Source organism: Panthera pardus, unplaced genomic scaffold (assembly GCF_024362965.1).
Source record: "Panthera pardus isolate Hobbes unplaced genomic scaffold, ASM2436296v1 HiC_scaffold_13, whole genome shotgun sequence".
Lineage (NCBI taxonomy): Eukaryota > Metazoa > Chordata > Mammalia > Carnivora > Felidae > Panthera > Panthera pardus.
The window spans coordinates 184,785,377-184,807,075 of NW_026526688.1; the positions used below are offsets into that span (position 1 = coordinate 184,785,377).

The 21,699-nt window shown below is 47.8% G+C and overlaps 1 protein-coding gene across 1 annotated transcript in view; it reads left to right on the plus strand.

The window, feature by feature from the left end:
* The first annotated feature begins 20,924 nt into the window (after positions 1–20,924).
* Positions 20,925–21,699, plus strand: part of CCDC149 (coiled-coil domain containing 149) — a 95,510-nt gene continuing 94,735 nt past the window's right edge. Inside the window, exon 1 of the mRNA XM_019453590.2 lies at positions 20,925–21,128. Coding sequence (XP_019309135.1) covers positions 21,081–21,128 — 48 coding nt within the window. The 5' untranslated portion in view covers positions 20,925–21,080. The remainder of the gene's footprint in view (positions 21,129–21,699) is intronic.

Consider the following 21,699-nt stretch of genomic DNA (forward strand, 5'->3'; position numbering starts at 1 on the left):
AGAATCTTTGACCTCTTTGTTAACCTTCAGACAAGACACACTATGTATATTCCATATCTAGGCCTTTGTCCCCATGGTTCTAGGGGTCTGTCTAGAGTGCACCTCCCCCCCCCCCACACACACCCATCTTTGTCATGGTTCAACCTCTCTCCTCATTCCAGTCTCTGTTTAAATGTCATTTCCTAAGACCATTGCATCTAACACAGCCCGCTCCCTATTCCAGTCACTCTCGGTTGTAGACAGTTTCTGACGATGGCTGCCATCAATTCTGCCCATCGGGAGATGGAGTCTTTTTGCCCGCCCTTGAATAGGGGCTGGTCTTGTGACCTGCTTTGGCCAACAGAACACAGAGGAAGTGGCAGTGTGCCAGTTCCAGGACCAGTCTTTAGCAAGCCTGGAAACTTCCAGGCTGTTTTCTCTGGGCAGGCTGGCTGCCATACTGTAAAGAAGATCAAGCTAGACTACTGAATGATGAGGCACCATGTAAAGAGAGAAAGAGAACACATGGAGGGCCATGGAGGCACCAAATACATGAATGAATTCTTGGTTCTCTCAGCTCATTCGGCCAGTGAATGTGGCCAAGCGGTTGACCCCAATGGGTCAAATGAGCTGGCTGAACCATCCCCAAATTTCTGACCCACAGAATCACGAAAAATAATAAATCCTTTAAGACCACTAAATTTGGGGATAGTTTGTTACAAGGCAATAAATAACTGAAAATATTTTCCTTGCTCTGTGCTATCTATAGACAAAATGTGTCCTCCCCAAATTCATATGTTGAAAGCTGTTCTCCATTATGATGGGGAGGTGAGACCTCTGGAAGGTGATTGGGTCATGAAGGCAGAGCTCTCACAAATGGGATTAGCCCCTTATAAAAGAGATCCCACAGAGCTCTCTTGTTCTTCCAGAGAGTAAGGACACAGCCAAGAAGGCTGCTGTTACAAACCAGCAGGTGGGCTCTCACCAGACATCGAATCACCAAGCACCTTGATCTTGGACTTCCCAGCCTCCAGAACTGTAAGAAATAAATTTCTTTTGTTTATGAGCCACTCCGGCAATGGTATTTTGCTACTCCATATTATGGTGTTTTGTTATAGTAGCTTGAACAGACTAAGACACCGCTTAGTTTTCTTCATAGTAATTATCTCAGTAAGAAATTACACAATTATTAGTTTTTCTGTCTACTGTTTATTATCTGTTTCTGCCTCCAGAATATAAATCTATAAGGAAAAGGACTTTGTCTTGTTCACCACCGCATTTCCAGTGTTTGGAACAATCTCTGGCCTATTTTAGGACTCAATAGATATTTGTTGATAAATTAATATACCAAGAACCCTAACTGATACATGAGGCTTACTTTTCTACAAGAATCATGTCTATCCTCATGGAAACATTTTCCTTCAAATCTTAACATCCAATAACATTGGCCTTTTATTTTTATTTTATTTTTAATGTTTATTTTTATTTTTGAGAGAGAGAGAGAGAGACAGAGAGACAGAGTGCAAGCAGAGAGAGAGAAGGAGACACAGAATCTGAAGCAGGCTCCAGGCTCCAAGCTGTCAGCACAGAGCCTGATGTGGGGCTCAAACTCATGAACTGTGAGATCATGACCTAAGCCCAAGTGGAACGCTTAAACGACTGAGCCACCCAGGTGTCCCTGCATTTGTCTTTTTTTTTTTTAACTTTTTTTTTTTTTTTAGCGTTTATTTTTGAGAGACAGGGAGAGACAGAGAATGAGCAGGGGAGGGGCAGAGGGAGAGGGAGACACAGAATCTGAAACAGGCTCCAGGCTCTGAGAGTCAGCACAGAGCCTGATGCGGGGCTTGAACTCGTGAACTGTGAGATCATGACCTGAGCCGAAGTTGGACGCTTAACCGACTGAGCCATCCAGGCGCCCCTACATTTGTCTTTTAAATCAGAGATCTCTATTAGGTTGCTAGGGAAACATCAGATTTTTTTTTTTTAATTCCAGAAAATACTTTGGGCCAAGATCTGCACTGCATTTTAAGATGATTTGGGCATTGTTACCACTCACTGGATAGTGCAGAGCAATCCTGTGGGTTGGTTAATGATAAAGTACCACTTTGTCCCCTTATCTTCTCAGGACAGACTTCTTGTGCTACCCAGCCCCTCCCATTTAAATACATACATGTCACCATTTTAGGACAGAATATCCAAGCAGGGCTGATAGTTCTTATTAATTCCTGCAATCCCACCAATTTTTCCATCAGGGCAACATGAGAACAGCCCCTTCTGTGTTAGTCATCGAAGATCATTTTCTGGTATGTTTCCTCCCTGACTCACTGGCCCTCACCCCACATAAGATAGCGGACATCGCCACATCGGGCAATGCCTTTCTCAGAAATAGGTTTACTGTGACTTCTTTCATGCCTGGTTGGAACACGGAGTCATAATTAGAATGAGGCTCGTCTCCCAGGTCATTGTTCTGATGGTTCTAAATTGGTTCCCACTATGCCATTTCTTTCTACATGAATAGGACCTTTGCCTTTCTGATTGCAGACATGTAAGACTGACCACCAGGTCCCTGACACTTCCCTGTGACTACCATTTTCCCTGGTGTTTTTGGGTACTCTGCCCTATACATTTCATTTGGGGAGCCACATTGCTAGGTTGTAATTTAAGTTTTCTAAATTTAGTCTGTAGAAGGCTCACGGCCAATGGAAGGGGATTATAGCTTACTAGGAATCTACATTTAAGCAGGAGAAAGTCCTCTCTGGGGATCTGGATTTATTTACAGAGTTTGGGGACTCAAGTGAAGACCAAACAGACTTAGCAGCCACACTTCCCCAATGCAATTTAACAGTCTCTTAAGCACAAAATCAAACACAATATAAATAAAGTGGCTTGAGTCTTTCCTGAGTGTCTTACCTTAACTTCCGCCGCCTTCTGTCTTGCTATCCCCTAGATGTCCCCAAAGACCCCGTCTATCTTCTTGAAGAACTGTAGCTTTTTAAGGAGAAACAATCACATCTCCTGAAATGTTTTCTGATACCTCAGGAGCCATGCAGCAACACAGAAAGAATTATTAAAAGATCAGATCTGTTGAAGATCTTAATTAGAAAAGGGACGCGTTGTGTGCAATACGTTTCAGAAAACATGTTATGTGCCTAAACCTGTACTTGGCATTATGGGAAATAAAGAAATGAATCAGTTTTATATCTTACTCTCGGCTAATAAGGAAGTTAAAAAGACAAGCCATAATATAGTAGAGTAGTTCAGAGCCGATACTGTGGAAGTAAATTGGCCGTGTTAGAAGCCTGGCTAGAATCCTGTTAGGATACTTAGCCTTTCTGTGCCTCAATTTCCTCACCCATAAGTTGGAGACAATAAGAGGAGGTACCTCATAGGGTTATTATGAGGATTTAAACGAGTTGATAAAAATTGAAATGGGCAAGCGTCTCACATGCAATAAGTGATTTCTCTCGATAGATGATAGATATAGATAGATAGATAGATAGATAGACAGATAGATATGGGTGTGTGTGCGCGCACGTGTGTGTGTGTAATCTTCATACAATGTGGAAAATACCTATTGCAAAGGAAGGGCACATAGAGCACCGTCAGAATCCAGAGGCAGGAGACATCATTTGCAGCTAGAAAGAACCAGGGAGGCTTCCTGGAAGAAGGGCAAAGATGATCGTGCTCACCAAATAGTACATTTGCTTCCCCCACTTGCCAGCTCTTTGTCAGGGTCCAACGACAAGTTTGGGCCAGTGGGATGCATGTGAAAGTAGTCCTGGACTTAATTGGCCCTTCCCCTCCTGCTGCAGCACATGAGAAGGCTTTGCATCCCGGATTTTGCAGCTACAGATGGTGGAAAGTCTATCACCCTGGGTTCCTGAATGGCAGTATCGAGGAGAGACACCTCCTCTGACCGAAACACACATTCAACCCCCAGAATGGATGTATAGCATGGCCAAAGAGAAATCTTTTGTACGAAAAGGCACTGGGAGTGTAGGCTTCATTTGTCACTGTAGGGTAACCTAGCCTGTCTTGACTACGTATATGTCTCTCTGTGTGTATAATATATAGGCCTTATATGAGTAGACAGAAACAATTATTATATATACAAATATATAATTAAAATTATGTAAAATTCAAATCTATATACATAACATGGCGGTGGAAGAACCCAGGGAAAGATGGGAAGGATGACAAAGTTTACAACACAGTGAACAAATGTTTGTTTGATTGGAAAGAAAAACCGGGGTCAGATCATGGAGGGCCTTACAGTCCGGACCAAAGAGTTCAGACTCTATCCCAGAAGGCAACAGGGCACCATTCAGCATGTTTCCTGGGATAATCACACCAAACAGGCAGCACCAGTGAGAGCTCTTTGAAGAGCAAGAGACTTCCATGAGGTCCGATAGTCTCAGGTGGTACCTGCTTCAGCCAGAGAATCCCTCCCTTCCCCAAACAGCTCAGAACACTACAAGTTTGTTCTCTATGTCAACACCAAGAAGAACGGGGGGCTATGATCGCTAAGACAGAAGGTTTTTTTTTTATCATGATCCTTAACCCATCTCCATAAACTCTCCCCATCCAGGGTAGCAGGATGCCCCCTCTGCATTGGCTGTTGGAACTGGAGGAATATCTCAGACAGCTTCTGGAAAGAACCAAAACTCTTATGCTCCCCTTCATTTGTGGAAGTGGAATGGTTTGAAATACCTTGGCAACCAAACTTAAAAGAGGGTATGTTTGTGCCCAAAGTGGAAAAAAGCCAATTGCCTAAGAAAACCAAGAATTACGGTTTTTTCGCTTTTTCGGAGAAACCCTAACACCTATGATATTGGTTAAGGCAATCATAGCTACTATAACAAATAAACCCCTCACTGTGTAATGGCTCCAACATGGTAGACATTGGTTTCTTACATAAAATCCTAAATGGCGTTTCTGATTGGTAGGTGGCTTCTCTCCATACGATGGTTCAAGGATCATGGCTCCTTCTATCCTGTGGCTTCGTCATCTGCCAGATGTAGTGCCCAAGGATACCGTGCTAACCAGCACCAAGCTGGCAGAAGGGGAAAGAGAATGGAGGGTCAGGCATGGAGGTTTCACAGACCAGGGAGCGTCATTTCTGCTCCCTTTCCACTGGCCAGACCTCAGTGATAGGGTCTCCCCTAACGGCAAAATAGGCAGGTGTCACCCACCTGTCCGTCCAGGAAAAAGAGAAAAGGTGTTTGCAGAATAATAGCCATACTTGGTATTGTTGCCCTGGGCACCTTTCCTCCTGATCCATGTCTATTAAAAGAATGAGTTAGTGAATTAAACTTCTGGCTTCTCATTCTTTCAACAGATATTTATTGAACACTCGTTGCGTCCAAAGCACATGCTTGGTGGCTGGGGTTCCGGGGGATGCAGAAAATGTGACAGAAAGCCTCCGTGGAGGAGCGTATGAGGCGGAAAATGACAAAGTATCCAGGAGAGGTTCAGAAGGGCTTTTTGTACACTTGGCAGAGGGGACAGGTGGAGGCTTCTGCGATGGGAGTGGGTGTCGCAGGCTAACGCGAGCAGAGGCACAGAGGTAGGTGATCATACAGTCCTCACCGGCAGGAAGGGGGAGTTCAATCCGACCAGAGCGAAGGGTATAAGAAGGGGAGAGAACAAGTGTAGTTTGGACAAGTTTGCCAGCGTCCACGGCCCTCAGACGCTCTCTGATCACAGGTGATGATGTGCATTCCCGAGAAAGGCCATTCAATCACCTCTCTGTTTTTCATTAAGCAGGTACCCCGCTCTCTTTCCACTTGAAATAATTATAAAGATGATTATGGAAATGATAGTCGTGGTGGTGCTAATGATTAGGAGGGAGAAGAGATTTTGTAAAAATTTCCTAACCTACTCAGAAATCTCTGTCTCCCTCAGAAGAATCCTTGAGATCATCATTCATGAGCTGTCGTGGGCCGATTTCCACTCCCTGGGAGCTCACACGAGAAGAAGTCCAGCGGATTCGGGACTGCTTTTGAGAATCAGCAGAGCAGGGCATCTTGGCAATCACTTTGGAGAGCAGAGAAGTCACAGAGCAGCACATTTAGGCCACTTCTGAATGGGCCCCAACAGCTTCCCCAGACCATGGGACTGAAAACCATGGGCGTCGGGACTAGTTTTCCCCACCCTCAGCCTTTCAGAAAAACACCCCTGGATAGAGGTAGAGTACTGTGCTAATCAGGGTGCTTATTCTTCATGTAGGCAGACGGACCAGCTAAGTGCATGACACGGTAGCAACCTGGCAGATGGAGTTGAGCAATAATTCAAATCACTTCAGTGGATCACAGATGTCAACGAAAATAAAAGGGGGGTGTGTACTTCCCAGCCTGTTCTGTGGAGTGCGGCCTGCCCCTCTTGCCCCCCGCCTGCCTTCCTTTCTGGACTCAAGGCAGCTCCCAGATACATTAGGGGATGACAGGAAAATGGCTCTATTCGATGCAGACCACGGGACACCTGTCTGCTAGTTTGCTAGGTCAGGCTGCCACAACAATGTACCGCAAACTTGGGGGCTGAAAACAAAAGCAACTTATTCTCTCGCAGTCTTGGAAGGGCGTTCAAAATGGAAGACACAAGAATTGCTAAGGCTCCGGGGTGGGAAGGTGCATAGGCGGTATGATGGCCATTCAGAAAGTAGGAGAAATACAGGAGGTCAATGCCAAGCCTTCTTCCACTGAGTCCACCATCCACTCTGTTGGCATTCCTAGGCATCCTTCACAATCAACCTGTACCCACTTCCTTTGGTTCTGCCTCCACCACTGCCTCCTCCTTCCTGGGCATCTACTCCGTCTAGGCACACACTCCTAATCTTGACCTCTTTGATGCCAAAACATCCAATGCACATATCTCCAGGAAAGCACCTAGCATGTTGCTTTGGACACAGCAAGCACTGAGTGGCGTTTCCCCTTTATCTCTTAAAATCCTTACCACAACATGAGGGGTTTTCATTGCAAATCAAATCTGAACTGAGTTTTTAGAGAAGATCTGGTTTATGTGCAAAGACACAAAGGTGCGATAGAATCCTTTCAAAGAGCTCTCTTGCTAATGCTAAATCGTGGGGAACGATGCATTTCCTGACATTTTTGGACTCCCAGACCAGAGATAGAATATGATAAAGCAGGGAATAGGGGTGAGCGGTTTTATAAAGGTTCTTTTGTCCCATCTTTCTTCCAGACTATATTTTTATTTGTGATGCAAAAGGAAAGAATTCACTTACAGCTCATGGATGTGCACAGGTGTGCGTGCCCTGACTTTTGTCCAAGTCAAGTCTCACCTAAGGAAAACATAGCTGCCCTGAAAAGAATCTAAGGAACTCCAAAGAACTTCGGGGAGATAGAGGATAGTCTGTGTGTGCATATGTGTGTGACTGTGAGTGTGCGGTGAGAGAGAGAGACAGGGAGAGAGAGAGAGAGAGAGCACAAGTGTGAACAAGCTTGAATTTGGGTATGTTGAAGAGGGGAGGGTGTGGTGGACCAAGTTAACATAAGGAAATTTAATCCGCATTTGACTGCTTAGCCAAACATATAAGTAGTACCTAGAGAATGACATCATTATAGGGGAAGGGGATTGTCTGCCAGTGGAATACTTGAGGCTTGGAGAAGATTTCAGCACCTGCTTTAATCAACCTTAAAACTATTTTTATGAAGATTTATACTTATAGAAGTTTGAGTAGTTTTCCTGAGTTCCTTCCTTTTGCTTATAGTTTGGAACCTTTCCATGGTTTTGGACGCAAATAAATGCAGCTGTTTGCTCTGTGAGAGCAAGGGAAAACATATATTTATGCTGCATTTGTAATACAGAGAATGTTCAGTTGAGAGTGGATGCGGCTTCATGCCTTCTGTTTCAACTTTGCTTTTTAATAACATAAAATCGTTTCTTCATGCGAATGATGCTGTTGACTCGTCAGCATGGCAGAGTGAAAAGAAGAGGGGCCTGGGCATAAAAGCAACTGAGTGTCAGTCCTGCTGTATCAGGAACACGTGATATGTGAATATTTTCCAAAGCTGGCCCCTAAGTCTCATATCTGTGGGTCTGTGTCCCTGTCTCCACGGTCCAAATGGGCTTGCCATTTCCCTGTAACCAAAAGAATGCCACGGAAGTGACCATCACGTGTCACTTCCGAGGCTGGGTCATAAAAGACAGAGCAGCCTCTGCCTCATTTCTAGAACGGGAGCATGAGGAGCTGGGCGGCCAGGGGAGAAGTTGGCCTCTCCTGAGGTCACTATGCTGTGGAGAAGGTAAGCAATGTGTCGTGACCACGGACAGGCACTCCAGCCAAAAGTCCTGGTCGTCGATGGGCGATATTTGGAAGCGTGGAATCACTACATTGTACCCCTGAAACTAATATAACACTGTATGTTAACTGACTGGAGTTAAAATAAAAACTTAAGGGGCGCCTGGGTGCCTCAGTTGGTTAAGTGTCCAACTTTGGCTCAGGTCATGATCTCACAGTTCGTGAGTTTGAGCCTGGCATCCGGATCTCTGCTGTCAGCCCGGAGTGTGCTTCAGATCCTGTGTCCCTCTCTCCCTGCCCCTCCCCCACTCGTGCTCTGCCTGTCCCTCTGTCAAAAATGAATAAACATTAAAAAAAAAAAAAAAAAAACTTGAACAGAGTCCTGGTCTTTGAGAAAGAGAAACACCATATAATTTCACTCGTGTATAGAATGTAAAAAACAAAACAAATGAAGAAACAAACAGAGGGTGGCATCGGACCAATAAGTAAAGAGAATAAACAGATGGTCACCAGAGGAGAGGGGAGTGGGGGGGATGGGCAAAATGGGTGAAGGGGAGCGGGAGACACAGGCTTCCGTTACGAAATGCACAAAGCATGGGGCTAAAAGGCACAGCATAGGGACTATAGTCAATGATATCGTGAGAGTGTTGGATAGTGACAGAGGGTAGGTACGCTTGGGGTGAGCGGAGGGGAATGCACAGAGAAGTTGGATCACTCTGTTGCACCCCTGAAACTAATGTGACATTGTCAACTATACTCACATAAAAAAATTTTTTTTCAAAGTCCTGGTCTTTGAGTTCTTGAAGCCCAGGTGCCGGACAGATGATTGAAGAAGCCTTCGGATGATTCAAACTCTCAGTCACGAAACTTCTGCAGACCTTCAAGTATTTGCAGCTGAGGAACCAGACCTGCCAGAAACCAGCTACCCCCGTCATGCCCTTTCTGCCCGGCCAGCCTGCCACGGGAAGGAGAAATTAAATTCCTTCCTATTTGAGTCCCTGTATATTTGGCTCTCGATTACTCAAGCTCAGCTTTAATCCTAATACACCCTTCAAAGGCTGCCGGTACTTGTATGATAAATTCCCGCTTCCAGAATGTGGCTAAGGCTCTGGGCCTCCTTCTAGCCTGATCTCCTGTCACACTCTTTCCCTCCTCTCTGTGCTCGGGTTCAGCTAGTCTCCGTGAAGTTTCTTTGTTTTCGTGCAGTTCTTTCTACCCGGGTGGCCCGGCTTCTCAGCTTGTCCTCTTGGCTAGTTCACCAAGTCTTTGATGTTAAATGACACTTAACATGGATTCCCCTAAAATGTACTCTTATAGTGACCCTGTATTTTTCTTTCATGGTGCTTATCACGTTGGTGATGAAATAATCATTTGCATAACTGATACCTGCTGCACCACTCCACTGGAGATATTATGGGGACAAGGCTCCTGTCCCTGTTTCCGGCTCTGTTCCCAGTACCCAAACAGTGCCTGGCACACAGTCACTACTCAAAGAGTATTTATTGAATTTTACTGAATGAACTTGTCAGACAGCTGACCAAAGTTTACAGGATAGGCTTGTGGCCGTAGAAGTAAGCAAAAGATGAACCTGCCCATATTGGGAGCAACCTACAACCTTGACTTCTCAGTTATTATGCTCACAAATCAGCTGAGCTCACCCCACCGGGCTGCGGGCCTCCTGACTGTGTTCCCTATAGGCTATCTTGAGTGTCATCGGGGACACTTCGGATAATAGAATCTCTCTCTTTAAAAAATTGGTTTATGGATGAAAAAGTCCCAAGTATATAGGATGCTGAGTTTAGCAGAATCTGTATGTAAATTGGTATTTTGCTGGTGATCAATCTTGTGCTAAAAATGGAAAATCAATAAAAAAAAGAAAATCTAAGGGGAAAAATAAGTTGTAGACATTTTTGGTCCAATGAGTTTCCAAGTCCGAGGACACCGCATCTGAGACCAAGGTTACTGTCTATTTCGAAGGGGTATGCAAGAACACTGGACACCCATCTCGTATACACAGAATATGGCTGAAGCTCTCAGTGAGAGAAAAGTTCAAAGACAATGCTTCCCACCACACTTCCTGGGAAAGGCCCTGGCAGTATCTCCTTGAGACTGAGAAGGAATTCATCATACGTGAACAGCGGTTCCGGAATCTCTTGAGCTGTAGAGTTCACCCAACTGTTGAAGGACAAGAGTTGACTTCACGTGCCACGTAGTGGCGACAGAACCAGCAGTGAACTTAAGGACGCTGAAGTCGCACAAAAAATAATAAAAATCAGTAAAAAAACCATTTCTTCTCAGATCTTTCAACTAGATGCTAAAATGGATTGGCACAATGGAAAGATACGGGCGGCACTGAGCAAGGGCAAACGTTGCCAAGTGGCACCGATTCAACCCACTTCTGACTGAAGTAAGGGGGGGAAAGCCTCGGGGCTGGTTAAGCATTAACAGGAGAGCTGGTAGACCTATACATCATGAACTTTCTCCAGATAATTTATGTAGACACCTAATTAACTTTGTTCTACATGAGGGAAGAACATGGGGGAAAGAACATGGGGGAAGACATGGGGGAAGTCTCAACAACAAAAAAAATAGTTGTTATGAGCTGAACTGCACCCCGTCCCCCAAAGCATATGCGGGAGTCCTAACCGTCAGTATCTCAGAACGGGACCTTATTTGGAAATAGGGTCATTGCTGAAGTAATTAGTTAAAATGAGGTCATTCTGGAGCAGGGTGGGTCCCTAATCCAATATGACTGGTGTCCTGTTGAAAGGAGAAACTTGGACGTAGTGACAGATACGTGTAGAAGGAGACACAGAGAGAAGCTGGTCACCTACAAGCCCCAGAGAGAAGTCTGGAACAGATCCTTCACGGTCAATTTTGACTTCATACCTCCAGCCTCTACAACTGTGAGGCAGTAAATTTCTGTCGTTAAGACCACCCGTTCTGTGGTCCTTGGTTACAGCATCCCTGGCTAATATAGTAGCAAAGCGCCATAGCAGAGTGTGCGGAGCTCAGAGAAGGTCCTGGATCCACCCTTACTAGCTATGTGACCTTGGTCAATCATTTAAAAACTCTTTAAAATTCTCAGCTTCCTCTTCTTTCAAATGTACATCATCGGGAATGATAGTCAAAACATCCAACAACCCAGAAGGTACAATACAGAGGCTGCCACTCACACAGGCAGCCACGGGAAAGCCACTGCGGACGCGTTCATTCTTGAAGACTCGTTACAGCCTTGGACAGCTAGATGGGCGCCAAGCACTTAGCGCCACCCGGGCTCTGTCTACCCATGGTCAACTCTGGCCGGGAAAACCCACGGGGATCGAGCCACTGTGGGGAACCACACAGGGCTCTCAGAACACAATAACAGCTCCCTGGAAGTGCCCACCTGGGTCCCTGCTGGGCTGGGCTATCAGGTGAGGGAGAGGTGTAAGGTACGAGGTTCATCCCAGGGGCACAAGGCATCTGTTATTTACCCACCTGCATGAAAGTATTTTACAATTTCAGGAACCTCCCTGGCTTTTACCTGCTGCATATCAGGTCGAGGATAATTACAGATATTACATGGTTTTGTGAACGTTAGGTGAAGTGACACACATCAAGTCTTCAGCAAAGTGCCTGGCATGTGGCAAATGCTCGATAAATGCTAGTTTACATTATTATTGAGAAGGATGGCATTTAAGTAGAACTCAAGGAACGTTCACTTAGCACCTACTATGTGCTGTGTTCTGTTCTGGGCACTAGAAATACAGAGACGAATGTGGTCCAGTCCCTGTCCTCAAGGAATTTATTTTTATTTTTCTAAAGGTTTTAAAAAATGTTCGTTTATTTATTTTGAGAGAGTGGAAGAGAGCATGAGCAGGGGAGGGGCAAAGAGAGAGAGGGAGAGGATCCCAAGCTGGCTTCACACAGTCAGCACAGTCAAGCCTGATGCGGGGCTTGAACTCGCAAACCGTGGGATCATGGTTCAAAGAGGTAGATGCTGAGCTGAAACAAAGAGATGGATGCTGAACTCACTGAGCCACCCAGGTGCCTCTCAAGGAATTTTACTTTATTCTTTGCTACTTCCCTGCTCTTCATAATGAAGGGAAATGGAATCTTTCAATGTTTTAGTACCTGTCTTCATAGGTTCCACTGCCCTTTCCGCACAAGATGTACTCACACCTTCATCATGAGAGCATTTCCTTAGGGACTCTCCTATGCCATGGTTTGGCTTATGGGATTCCTGAACTGATAGAATCTAAACAAAACAAAACAAAAAATTTATACTGAGGTGCCTGAACTCAATTGATTTCATTTCCATTAAGGTAAAAAGAAAAACGTCAAGCTTGGTTGATGTGTGCCCAGTATTGTTTTTTCAAAGAGGGCATCAAAGGATCATTTGTGATAAAAATCAGAATTGCTCCTGTGGTAGTTTGTTTCCAAAGACGATGGAATTCTTTGGAATCCTTTTGTCCCATTAGGCACATGGATGGCTCCATCCCATCTTTATCTAGAGGTGAGGTCTATGACTCTCCTCTCTTGAAACTGGGCTGATTTGTGACTCCTTTGACCAAAAGATTGTGGGGGAAGTGATTCTCTGCCAGTTCCAGGACTGGCCTTTTAGAGGACCAGCAGTTTCCACTTTGCTATGGTCTGGATGCTTCTGTCTCCTCAAAAGTCACCCCAAGGTGATGGTATTAGGAGGTGGGGCCATTTGGAAGGTGATTAGACCATGAACACTCAGCCCTAATGACTGGGATTAATGTTCTTATACAAGAGACCCCAGAGACCCAATGCCCCACGGCATTAAGATAACAGTGAAAAGATGGCCATCTAAGAGGTGGCCCTCTCCAGACACTGAGTCTGTCTGCACTATGGCCTTGGACTTCCCAGCTTCCAGAAGTGTGAGAAATAAATGTCTGTGGTTTTTAAGCTACTCAGTTTATGGTATTCCATTATAGCCTCCTAGATGAACTAAGACATAGTTCTTCCTTGAAGCACCTGCTCTTGAGAAGCTCCTTCTGGGAACCTGGCTTCCATGTAATGAAAAGCCCAACATGGAGAGACAGGAGTAGGTGTTCAACTTGCCAGCTCCAGCTGAGTTCTCGGTTGACAGGCAGCACTGACTGCCAACATCGACTGCCGGCCATGTTAATGAGCTGTCTTGGACATCCAATCCCGTTGAGCCTTCAGGGAACCACAGTCCCAGCCTCCATCTGACCTCCACACAGGAGACTCCACATGAGAACGACCCAGATGAGCCCAGTCCACCCACAAAACCCCAGGAGACAATAATAAATCAATGTTGGAACCACCGGGTTTGGGCTGTTTTGTTGCAAGGCAATAGATGACCAGAATTTCAGTCTTCGTGAACTTCAAATATTCTCAACTTCAAAGCATCGTGAAGAAGTTGGAGCATTGGAACCGGAAGCTGGGCTGCGGGCACAGCTCTGTCCCTGACAAGCTCTGTTACCTTGGACAAGGTGCTTTATCACTTTGGGTCTCTATTTCTTCCCCTGTAAAATAAAGGGTCCAGATCTCTGAGATTCCTCATATCTCTAACACTCTATGGTGCTGTCTGGGATGATGCTTAACAGCACCTTCACTAACCTTTTGGACAGAGTTCCACCCAAATGTAAAATTCTGCTTCATCTCATAGAACTATAGACCCTCAAGGTCATCTGGCTCAATCTGCTCATTGTATAGATGAGGACACCAGTTCACAGAATGGTGAAAGTGTTCCAGCTCCCACACTCACTGCTTCCGTTCTCCTGCTTTTGTCCAATTACTACTTCCTTCACCTTGAAAAGGAGTCATCGCTTTATCTTTTTCAAAATGATCTGGGATTTGGTGAGTCAACTCACCCACTCATGTTTTCTGTATTTTTGTAGTCTTTGATCCTGCCCTCTCACAGCTTTCCAAATGGACCTAGTTTTTCTTTTTTGTGTGTTTTTAGTCTTTTTTCTTTCACCTTTTTTTTTTATTGTGGTAGAATATATAGAACATAAAATTTGCTGTATTAACCATTTTTAAGTGTACCGAATGGATCTAGTTTTCACGATTCATTCCCGATTCCTGAAAAGGGTGACTATGTGACATAACATAGCCGTGAAGGACGATTCTGGAACATTCCTCCATGGTTCTGCAGTGTTCAGCTGCTTGGGGGACTTGGCCACTAGACTAAGAGCCTTGAGGACAGAAGACAGGGTCTTAACCTGGCTGTTAGAAGACCCTCCTCAGATCTCTTATACTACCTTAAGATTGCTTTTCCTGTCTCATGGGAACAAACAGGTTAATAAATGGCAACTGTCGTGTCACATGTGTGCATGCATGTGCCTTTTCCCCCAAAGGTAAGCTACTCAATGGAATAGCAGGGACGTGGTAAGCTCATAAATACCCTTGTTGACAGTCTCGCTTTAGAAATCGTGTCTCCTTGCCAAGTTGTGTTTCTGCTAGAGAACAAAGAGAAATCTGCCCTTTGGTGACTGAATGAGGTCAAAGCATTATAATCAGTGTCACCAAGGGCTGACAGCTTCTGCCCCGCGGATGTAATAAAAGTGAGCGGATCGCTGCCATTCTCGGAAACATTTGCTCAAGTACACCCACACACCACGGCTGTGGGACTGCAGGCAAACACCTCTTTGTCTGCCCCCAGACCAGGGAGGTGCAGCAGCTCAATCGTTTGGACTCTGAAAAGAATCACAGCTTTGGTGGAAAGCAGGAAGCAGGGCTGGTACTATCTGTCTCTGACGGGAATGACACGGCAGTAAAACCCTTTGGTTGGCCTTGTATCTTGGGGTCTTGAATCTCCTTGTCTCACCGCCACTGCAAGTTGCAGAGGAAGGCCGGGCTCAGAGAAGCTATTCTCACACTGGAAAGGGTTCTCTTTGCGGTCACGGTCATGGCCAGGCTGGAGAGGCTGCTACCAACTGGGAGAAGGCACATCATTAGACAAATGTCATGACCCCGTATGAAGGGAAAAGATAAAAATCAACATCCAGGGTTCTGAAGGACAGCCTAATGGGCAATAAATATTTTACTGGCTCCCGCCATTTATAGGGAAGGCCACCTTTTCACCCTGTCAAATTGTTTCCTTTGTGGGTTTTTTCCCCCCTCCCCCAAGTCCCATTACTTTTCCAGAGTGGGGAAGGAAAAACAACATTGTTGTCACTTCACTAGTGAATTCTGTACACACAGTAGGTTCTAGATAATGTTAGTTCTCTTCCTTTGGTGTCCCTTTTCATTGAAATAAGCCTGCCCATCTCTACTGGGTAAAAACTGTCCCCCCTCCCCCCCCCCCAACCCTAAGAGGAAAAATCAGACCCGAGGACAATGTAGGTGATCCTATTTTAGACCATCATCAGACTTTTTTTTTCTTTCTTTCTTTTTTTTTTTTAATAAGCCTTGCAGAGCGACAAGGTCAGTGCCTGTCTTGGCCTGCAGGAGAGGCCAGTGGCCCCCAAATCAGACGTTTCTATTTTCAGATCCCCAAGTCCGGAGAGCGCTAACCTCCAGTGTGCTGAGGGCCACGCAGCCAACCCGCCCGTGGCTCAGGCCCGCAGCCTCTCTGCATTTATATTTCCATAAATTTACATCAAATTTGTGCTGAATCATATCCCCCCCACGCAGAAGAAATGAACTACATTATCAATAAGTAAAACAAATTTGAATAATCTGAGAGCAGAGTGCCTCTCCCTGTATCTTTTCTGTTTAACTCCTTCCTTGGGCCACCTCTCACACCACTTCCCCCACCAGCCTGGGGCGTTTTTCTCCCTACTCAGCCCTGCCCCACGGTTTTCTGCCCTTCTCTCCCCTACCTTCCTGATTTTCTGGCCTCTCATCAAGAGCCCCTGCATCTCCCTTTGTCCCTCCTTGCCTCCCTTTCCTCCTCCAGCCCTCCTTGGCCCCTTCCCTGGACCGACTTCTCAGTCCCCCTTCTCAGAACTCCTCCCTCGCAGGAGCTGCCCCTCTGCCTCGGCTCATCCCCACCGCCTGCCCCGCAGCGCCCCAGCCAATCACTCCCCGCGCCCGCGCCCCTCCAGGATGGCAATTGCGGGGTCCCGGCCTGCCAGGCCATCATCAGCCCCACTCAGTCATTTGAGCACCTCAGCGGTGGTTCAGCGGGGAGTGGAACTTCCTTCCACCCCCTGCTGCCCGGCTGATTGGCAGCCAGCGGGGCTGGAAGGGGGAGGGGAGCAGGAGCATCTGATTGTTTGCTGCCGGGCGAGCAGGGCTTAGTGGTGGCAGAGAGAGGGCCCAGGAGCTCAGGAGGCTAACAGACAGAGGATGCTCTGAGTCAGGAACCCCCAGACAGAGTCCAGGTCTGTCTGTTGTCTGGCTCCCGGCCCTGGTAGGGAAATGATGGATGAGGGGCTTTGCAGAGCATCCCCAGGTAGGGGGAAGAGAGGAGGCTTATCTTTTATAGAATTGAGGCCAGTGGCCCAGGGGACCTCAGGTCTCAAGGCTCCGTCGGAGGCCTGACTGCTGTAGACCTGCAGACCTCTGTCCTCTCCCACGAAAATCAAGAACAAAGGAATGCACTTAGCAACCAGGCCAGGGGGACTCCTGGCAGGATCTGTCTAAACGGCCCTCCTTTGACAAAGGTGAGAATCGGGGACCCTGGCTCATATGGAGTTAATTTTTAAAAATGATATAAATATATAATGCATATATATATATATATATATATATATATATATATATATATATATGTCAAATAGGTCACCGTAAATCACTATCGTTCTGAATCATTTTCTTCCCAGGCTCATCAGACTGGGTTTCCTAACTCAGGCCAGAGAAGAGCAACTGGGGGAAAGGAGTGGTCATGAATGTTCCCCCAGTTGTGTAGTTCAGAGAAAAGCTGAGCCAAAGATCTCAACTGGAGATTTGCTGCTAAGTTTCCTTTAATGAGGACACTGACATTTTTGCTTGGGCAGCCAGAATTTGAATTGGAAATACTGTCTGGAGAAGTTGGATCAAAAGCTTTAGGGCCTTCCCATGTGTCTGGGGCTGTTGGGACTTGGCCAAAGTCATCTTGCAAGTCAGTAGAGACGCTGTGACAAGAGGCTAGGTTTCTACCAATAAGTTCCAGTCGTCCTTTCTTTCCAGGTCTCTCCAGAGATTTTTTTGTTTTGTTTGCATCAGAATCTGCTGGCTCCGTTTCTCAGATGAAGCTATTCTGGATTGCCACATCTAAATCCCTCTCAAACTTTTGAAAGTGAGAAGCATCACTCAAAAGCATCCAAAGCATGCTCTTCTAACACTCCATGTACATACAAATAAATAAATACAACTGGCCCTGGGGCTATGAATAAATATGGAAAAATTGAGACCCTGGAGACTTTTCAGAGCGTTAGGGGTGGGTGTGGAAATAGAGGCTAAAGCCATCATTTCATTACTTAGTGCCAGGGTGGCAGGTTTAAGACAAGGGCACCTGGTTTTAAATTGGTCCCGTGCAAATGGACTGTGGGGCGGAACATTTAATGTACCGCTTTTTATCAGATATGAGGATAGTTGGTGAGCGGTCTTATTTTTTTCTTTGAAAAAAGTTAACCACAATATAATTAGCTTTGTTTTTGTCAGCCTGGGCTGCTGTTGATGAGGTATCTAGAGGCCTTCTGGAATAGGTGCCTAACAGCTTAAACTGCATTTAATTATTATTATTACTCAATGTCAGGCTACATAAATGAAAAGAGATAAAAAAGAATCGCTTGCAGCTACATTGCCTTGGTTGGTGATTTCATCACATCTCACAAGCTAAGCAGGTTCGAGCTGGCACTTGGGGCATAAAACCTCTAAGGAAAAGCCAGGCAACTGTAGATGCCATTTCAACTGGGTCGGAAGTTTCTCCACGCTCTGGGGATGGTAGAGGCTTGCCACTCTTTGATTTTCCTCCCCAATACCTCAATACCTCAATAACTGGCTGACTTTCTGCAGGGAAGGAAAGCACATAGGGGAAACAGAGTCACACGGAGACTTGTCTTAAAGGTACATGGTCTCTCCTGTGAAGATCCCTGGGCTCCCAACTGCTCACTGATTATCCTGCCACCTGAAATACTAGCTGAGTCTCCAAAGCAGCAGGGGTACCGTGAACCTCAGCTATACATGGTAACTGGAAAGGAAGGGCTGCTTTCCTACCTGAATGCACAGACCAGGAAGCAGCGGAAGGCAGATGGACCACGTTATGCCTGCTCTTCCTACAGTTTGTTTCATCGACAGGTCGGATGAAACCAGATGGTTTGCCAGAGGGCAATATATTGGCAGACGGTACCTTGATTCGTAGCGTAAGGCATTGATCAAGGCTGTTAGGAACAAGTGTCTGGCACCGAGTTAACCCTAGACATTCAGCTCAGGGATGAACCTTCTTTCTATCCCTTTGGATTAAAAAGAGAGTGGATTAGGTGGTCCCAGCATGGTCAGAAAACCGGAAGCCTTAGGCTGCATTCCAGCCTCTATTTTCTCTTCTTGTTCCCTAGAACATCCGCTTGCAAAGCCTTGATGGTAAGGCTTGCAAACCCTCCAGGACAGGGCCCATGGTCTACAATGTCGTTGAACATTCCCAGGATGTGTACGGTATTTGTACATAAAAGGCACTGGATAAATGTGCGACCTGGCAGACTGGCTCCTTGTCATAGCCCCTGGCCTGCCAGATTCTGTTGCAGAATCTTCTCTAGATGAAGGCCCAACAGGTCCTGATGCCAGAGGCTGTTGCCTTCTACGGGGCCACCAGGGAGAGTTCAGACCATCCAGGCTCCTCGTCAGGAGTATCACCATCCACGTCAGTTATCTGCTGATGCATGGGTTGCAAACCACCCCAAACCCTAGTGGCTTCAAACACAACAGCCATGTTTTTCACCATGTGGTCTGTGGGTCAGCAAATTGGGCAAGGCTCAGCTGGGTAGTTCGTCCACCGGTTTCAACTGGGCTCCTGCGTGAACCTCTCATCTGTGGCACCTGGGGGTCACTGGCTTCACGCACAGCTGTGGCAGCTGGCCGGCTGTTGGTCGTGAGTCCATCATCCAGCAAGCTCTTCCGGGCTCGTTTCCACGGTAGTGATCACAGGTTCCCAAGAGCTTAAGCAAGGAGCCCCACTACACAAGCGCTTCTTCACGAGCTTCTTTGTGTGCACAGTTGCAAACACAGCAGTAGCTAAAGCAGGTCACGTAACTGAGCCTGGAGTCAAAGTTATAGACAGTGGCTGGGACACCGGCAGGGAATTATTAATGCCGTTTTCTGAACAGTGTACCGTGCCAACAAAACAAGGCCGACAATAAAATGCAGTATTTCCATCTCCCAGGTGTGGTACTTCTTTTTCAGGCTTCCAAGATGCTGAAGAGGCCCTCTGGGAGCCAGAAGTCCTAGCTGAGTCTCTGTGTCTCCACGTTTCAGATCTCGGTAGCCACATCTGATAAATGAAGAAGACAGCCATCTCACAGGGTTGATCCAGGATCCACAGGGGGCTAGAAATCATAAAGCAATGTTGGCAGTCAGGCTTCCACAATTGCGCAATAGGTTCACAACTCCTTCTCAATGTACCTGATCATTTGCACAGGTCGCACTTCCGCGACTGGAAAGCTCACCATTGGTGGTGGTCCGTGAGAGTTTAGGAGACCTCGGGAAACCATCTTGAATAATAATGATTCATATGTTGAAGATTGCCTGCCCTCTGTAACTCTCTTCGGTCCTTCCTCTCGGGAAAGTCTCGTTTGATGCCAGTAGGGTTTTGTTTTTCTTTTTTTAAGCTAATTTATTTTGAGAGAGAACGAGAGAAAGTGACTGCAGGCAGAGAGAGAGGGAGAAAGAGAGAATCCCAAGCAGGCTCTGCACTGTCAGCACAGAGCCCCTCGTGGGGCTTGAACCCACCAACTGTGAGAGATCACGACCTGAGCCAAAAACTGCGTCTGAGGCTTAAGTGACAGAGCCACCCAGGCACCCCATGATGCCAGTAGGTCTTAAACACCTCTCCTGACACATGTGCAGCATCGTGCTCAGAGCTTTTAGTCCTATTTAGAATTCAATAGTGTTTTATTTTCAATATTTTCGTTTGCTTCCTATTTATGACAGCTGAGAATTTGAAAAATAAATATAAGTAAACACTGGAAGCTTTGAAAACAATGCTAACTATATAATAACAGTAGGTTCGCTCATTCATGTGACCAACACATATTTGTAGAGCACCTACTATGTGCCAGGCCCTACACCTAACATTCATTAGAGAACAAGGCCACCACCCTGTCCCGGTGACGCTTACTTTCTGGAAGTGGGTCAGGGGCTGGTTAGACAGTTGGGGGGGGGGGGGTTGGTTCTTGCAGGGGACACGCAGGTGTCTGTTGAGCCCGCCTCCGGCCCAGGGAGAGCAAGGCATCCAGGACACAGGAGTCACCTGCAGGTTGAGACCGCCGGCTGCCGTCTGTCCCTTCCCTTCGAGGTCCCGCACGAGGGTCGAGGGTCGGGGGGCCGGGGCTGGCGCAGGCGTCAGGGGTCCCGGAGTGGTGGTCAGGGGTCGGGGGCCGGGGCAGGGGTCAGGAGTCCCGGCGCGGAGGTGGGGGGTGGGGGGGTCAGGAGTCCGGGCGCGGAGGTGGGGGGTGGGGGGATCGGGAGGCCCGGCGGCGCGGGGCGGGCCGGGGCCGGCGGGGCCCTGGCTGCGGGCCGGGAGGCCGCGGCTCCTCCTCCCCTTCCTCCCGCGGAGGCGGACGTTGAGTCAACAGCGCGGGCGGCCGCAGGCGGCGGCGCGGCGGCTCGGAGGCGCCCGGCCCTCTCGGGGCCGCGCGGGGCGCGGGTGGCGGCGGCGGCGGCGCGGCGGGAGGCGGAGGCGGAGGCGGGCGGCGTCCACGAGGCCGGCCCGCGCCCGCAGGAGGAGGCCATGAACGGCGACCGGACCGAGAGCGACTGGCAGGGGCTGGTGAGCGAGGTGAGGCCGAGGCGCCGGCCAGGCGGGAAGGGCCGGGCCGCGCGTCCCCGCCCCGCGCCCGCAGCACGTCCCCCCTCCCCCGGCCCGCGCCCCCCTGGGTGGCCGAGCGCGGCGCGGGGACGCGCGGGGGGCGGGGGACGCGCTGCTCTCCGCCCCCGCCAGGTGCGCCGCTCGTCGCGCGCCTCCCGGGCCGGCCGGGCGCCGCTTCCACGCCATCTGGTGCCGGCTTCAGGGGAGGGGCCTTCCCCCTCCCGCGGGGCTCGGCCCTGGATTGGAGAGCGGAGCGCGGGGGACCCGGCAGGAGAGGAGCCAAGCCCCACCTGCCTTCCCGGTCACCACCGTTGTGGAGCCCAGCGATTGGACGGCCCGCGCTGAAGCGGAAAGGTGGTGCCGGGGAGGGGGGGGGGGAGATCCGGGCCCTGGGGTTCCCCCCCCCGGGCCAGGTGGAATTACCTGCGGTGGAGGTTTGGGTGGGGGGAGTTCGGGGTCCTCCGTAGCCTTCATTCAGTCACTTACTTCTGTCAACAGTGTGTCTTGCGGGCCTACTCTGGGTAAGGTGGAGAGCCATTTA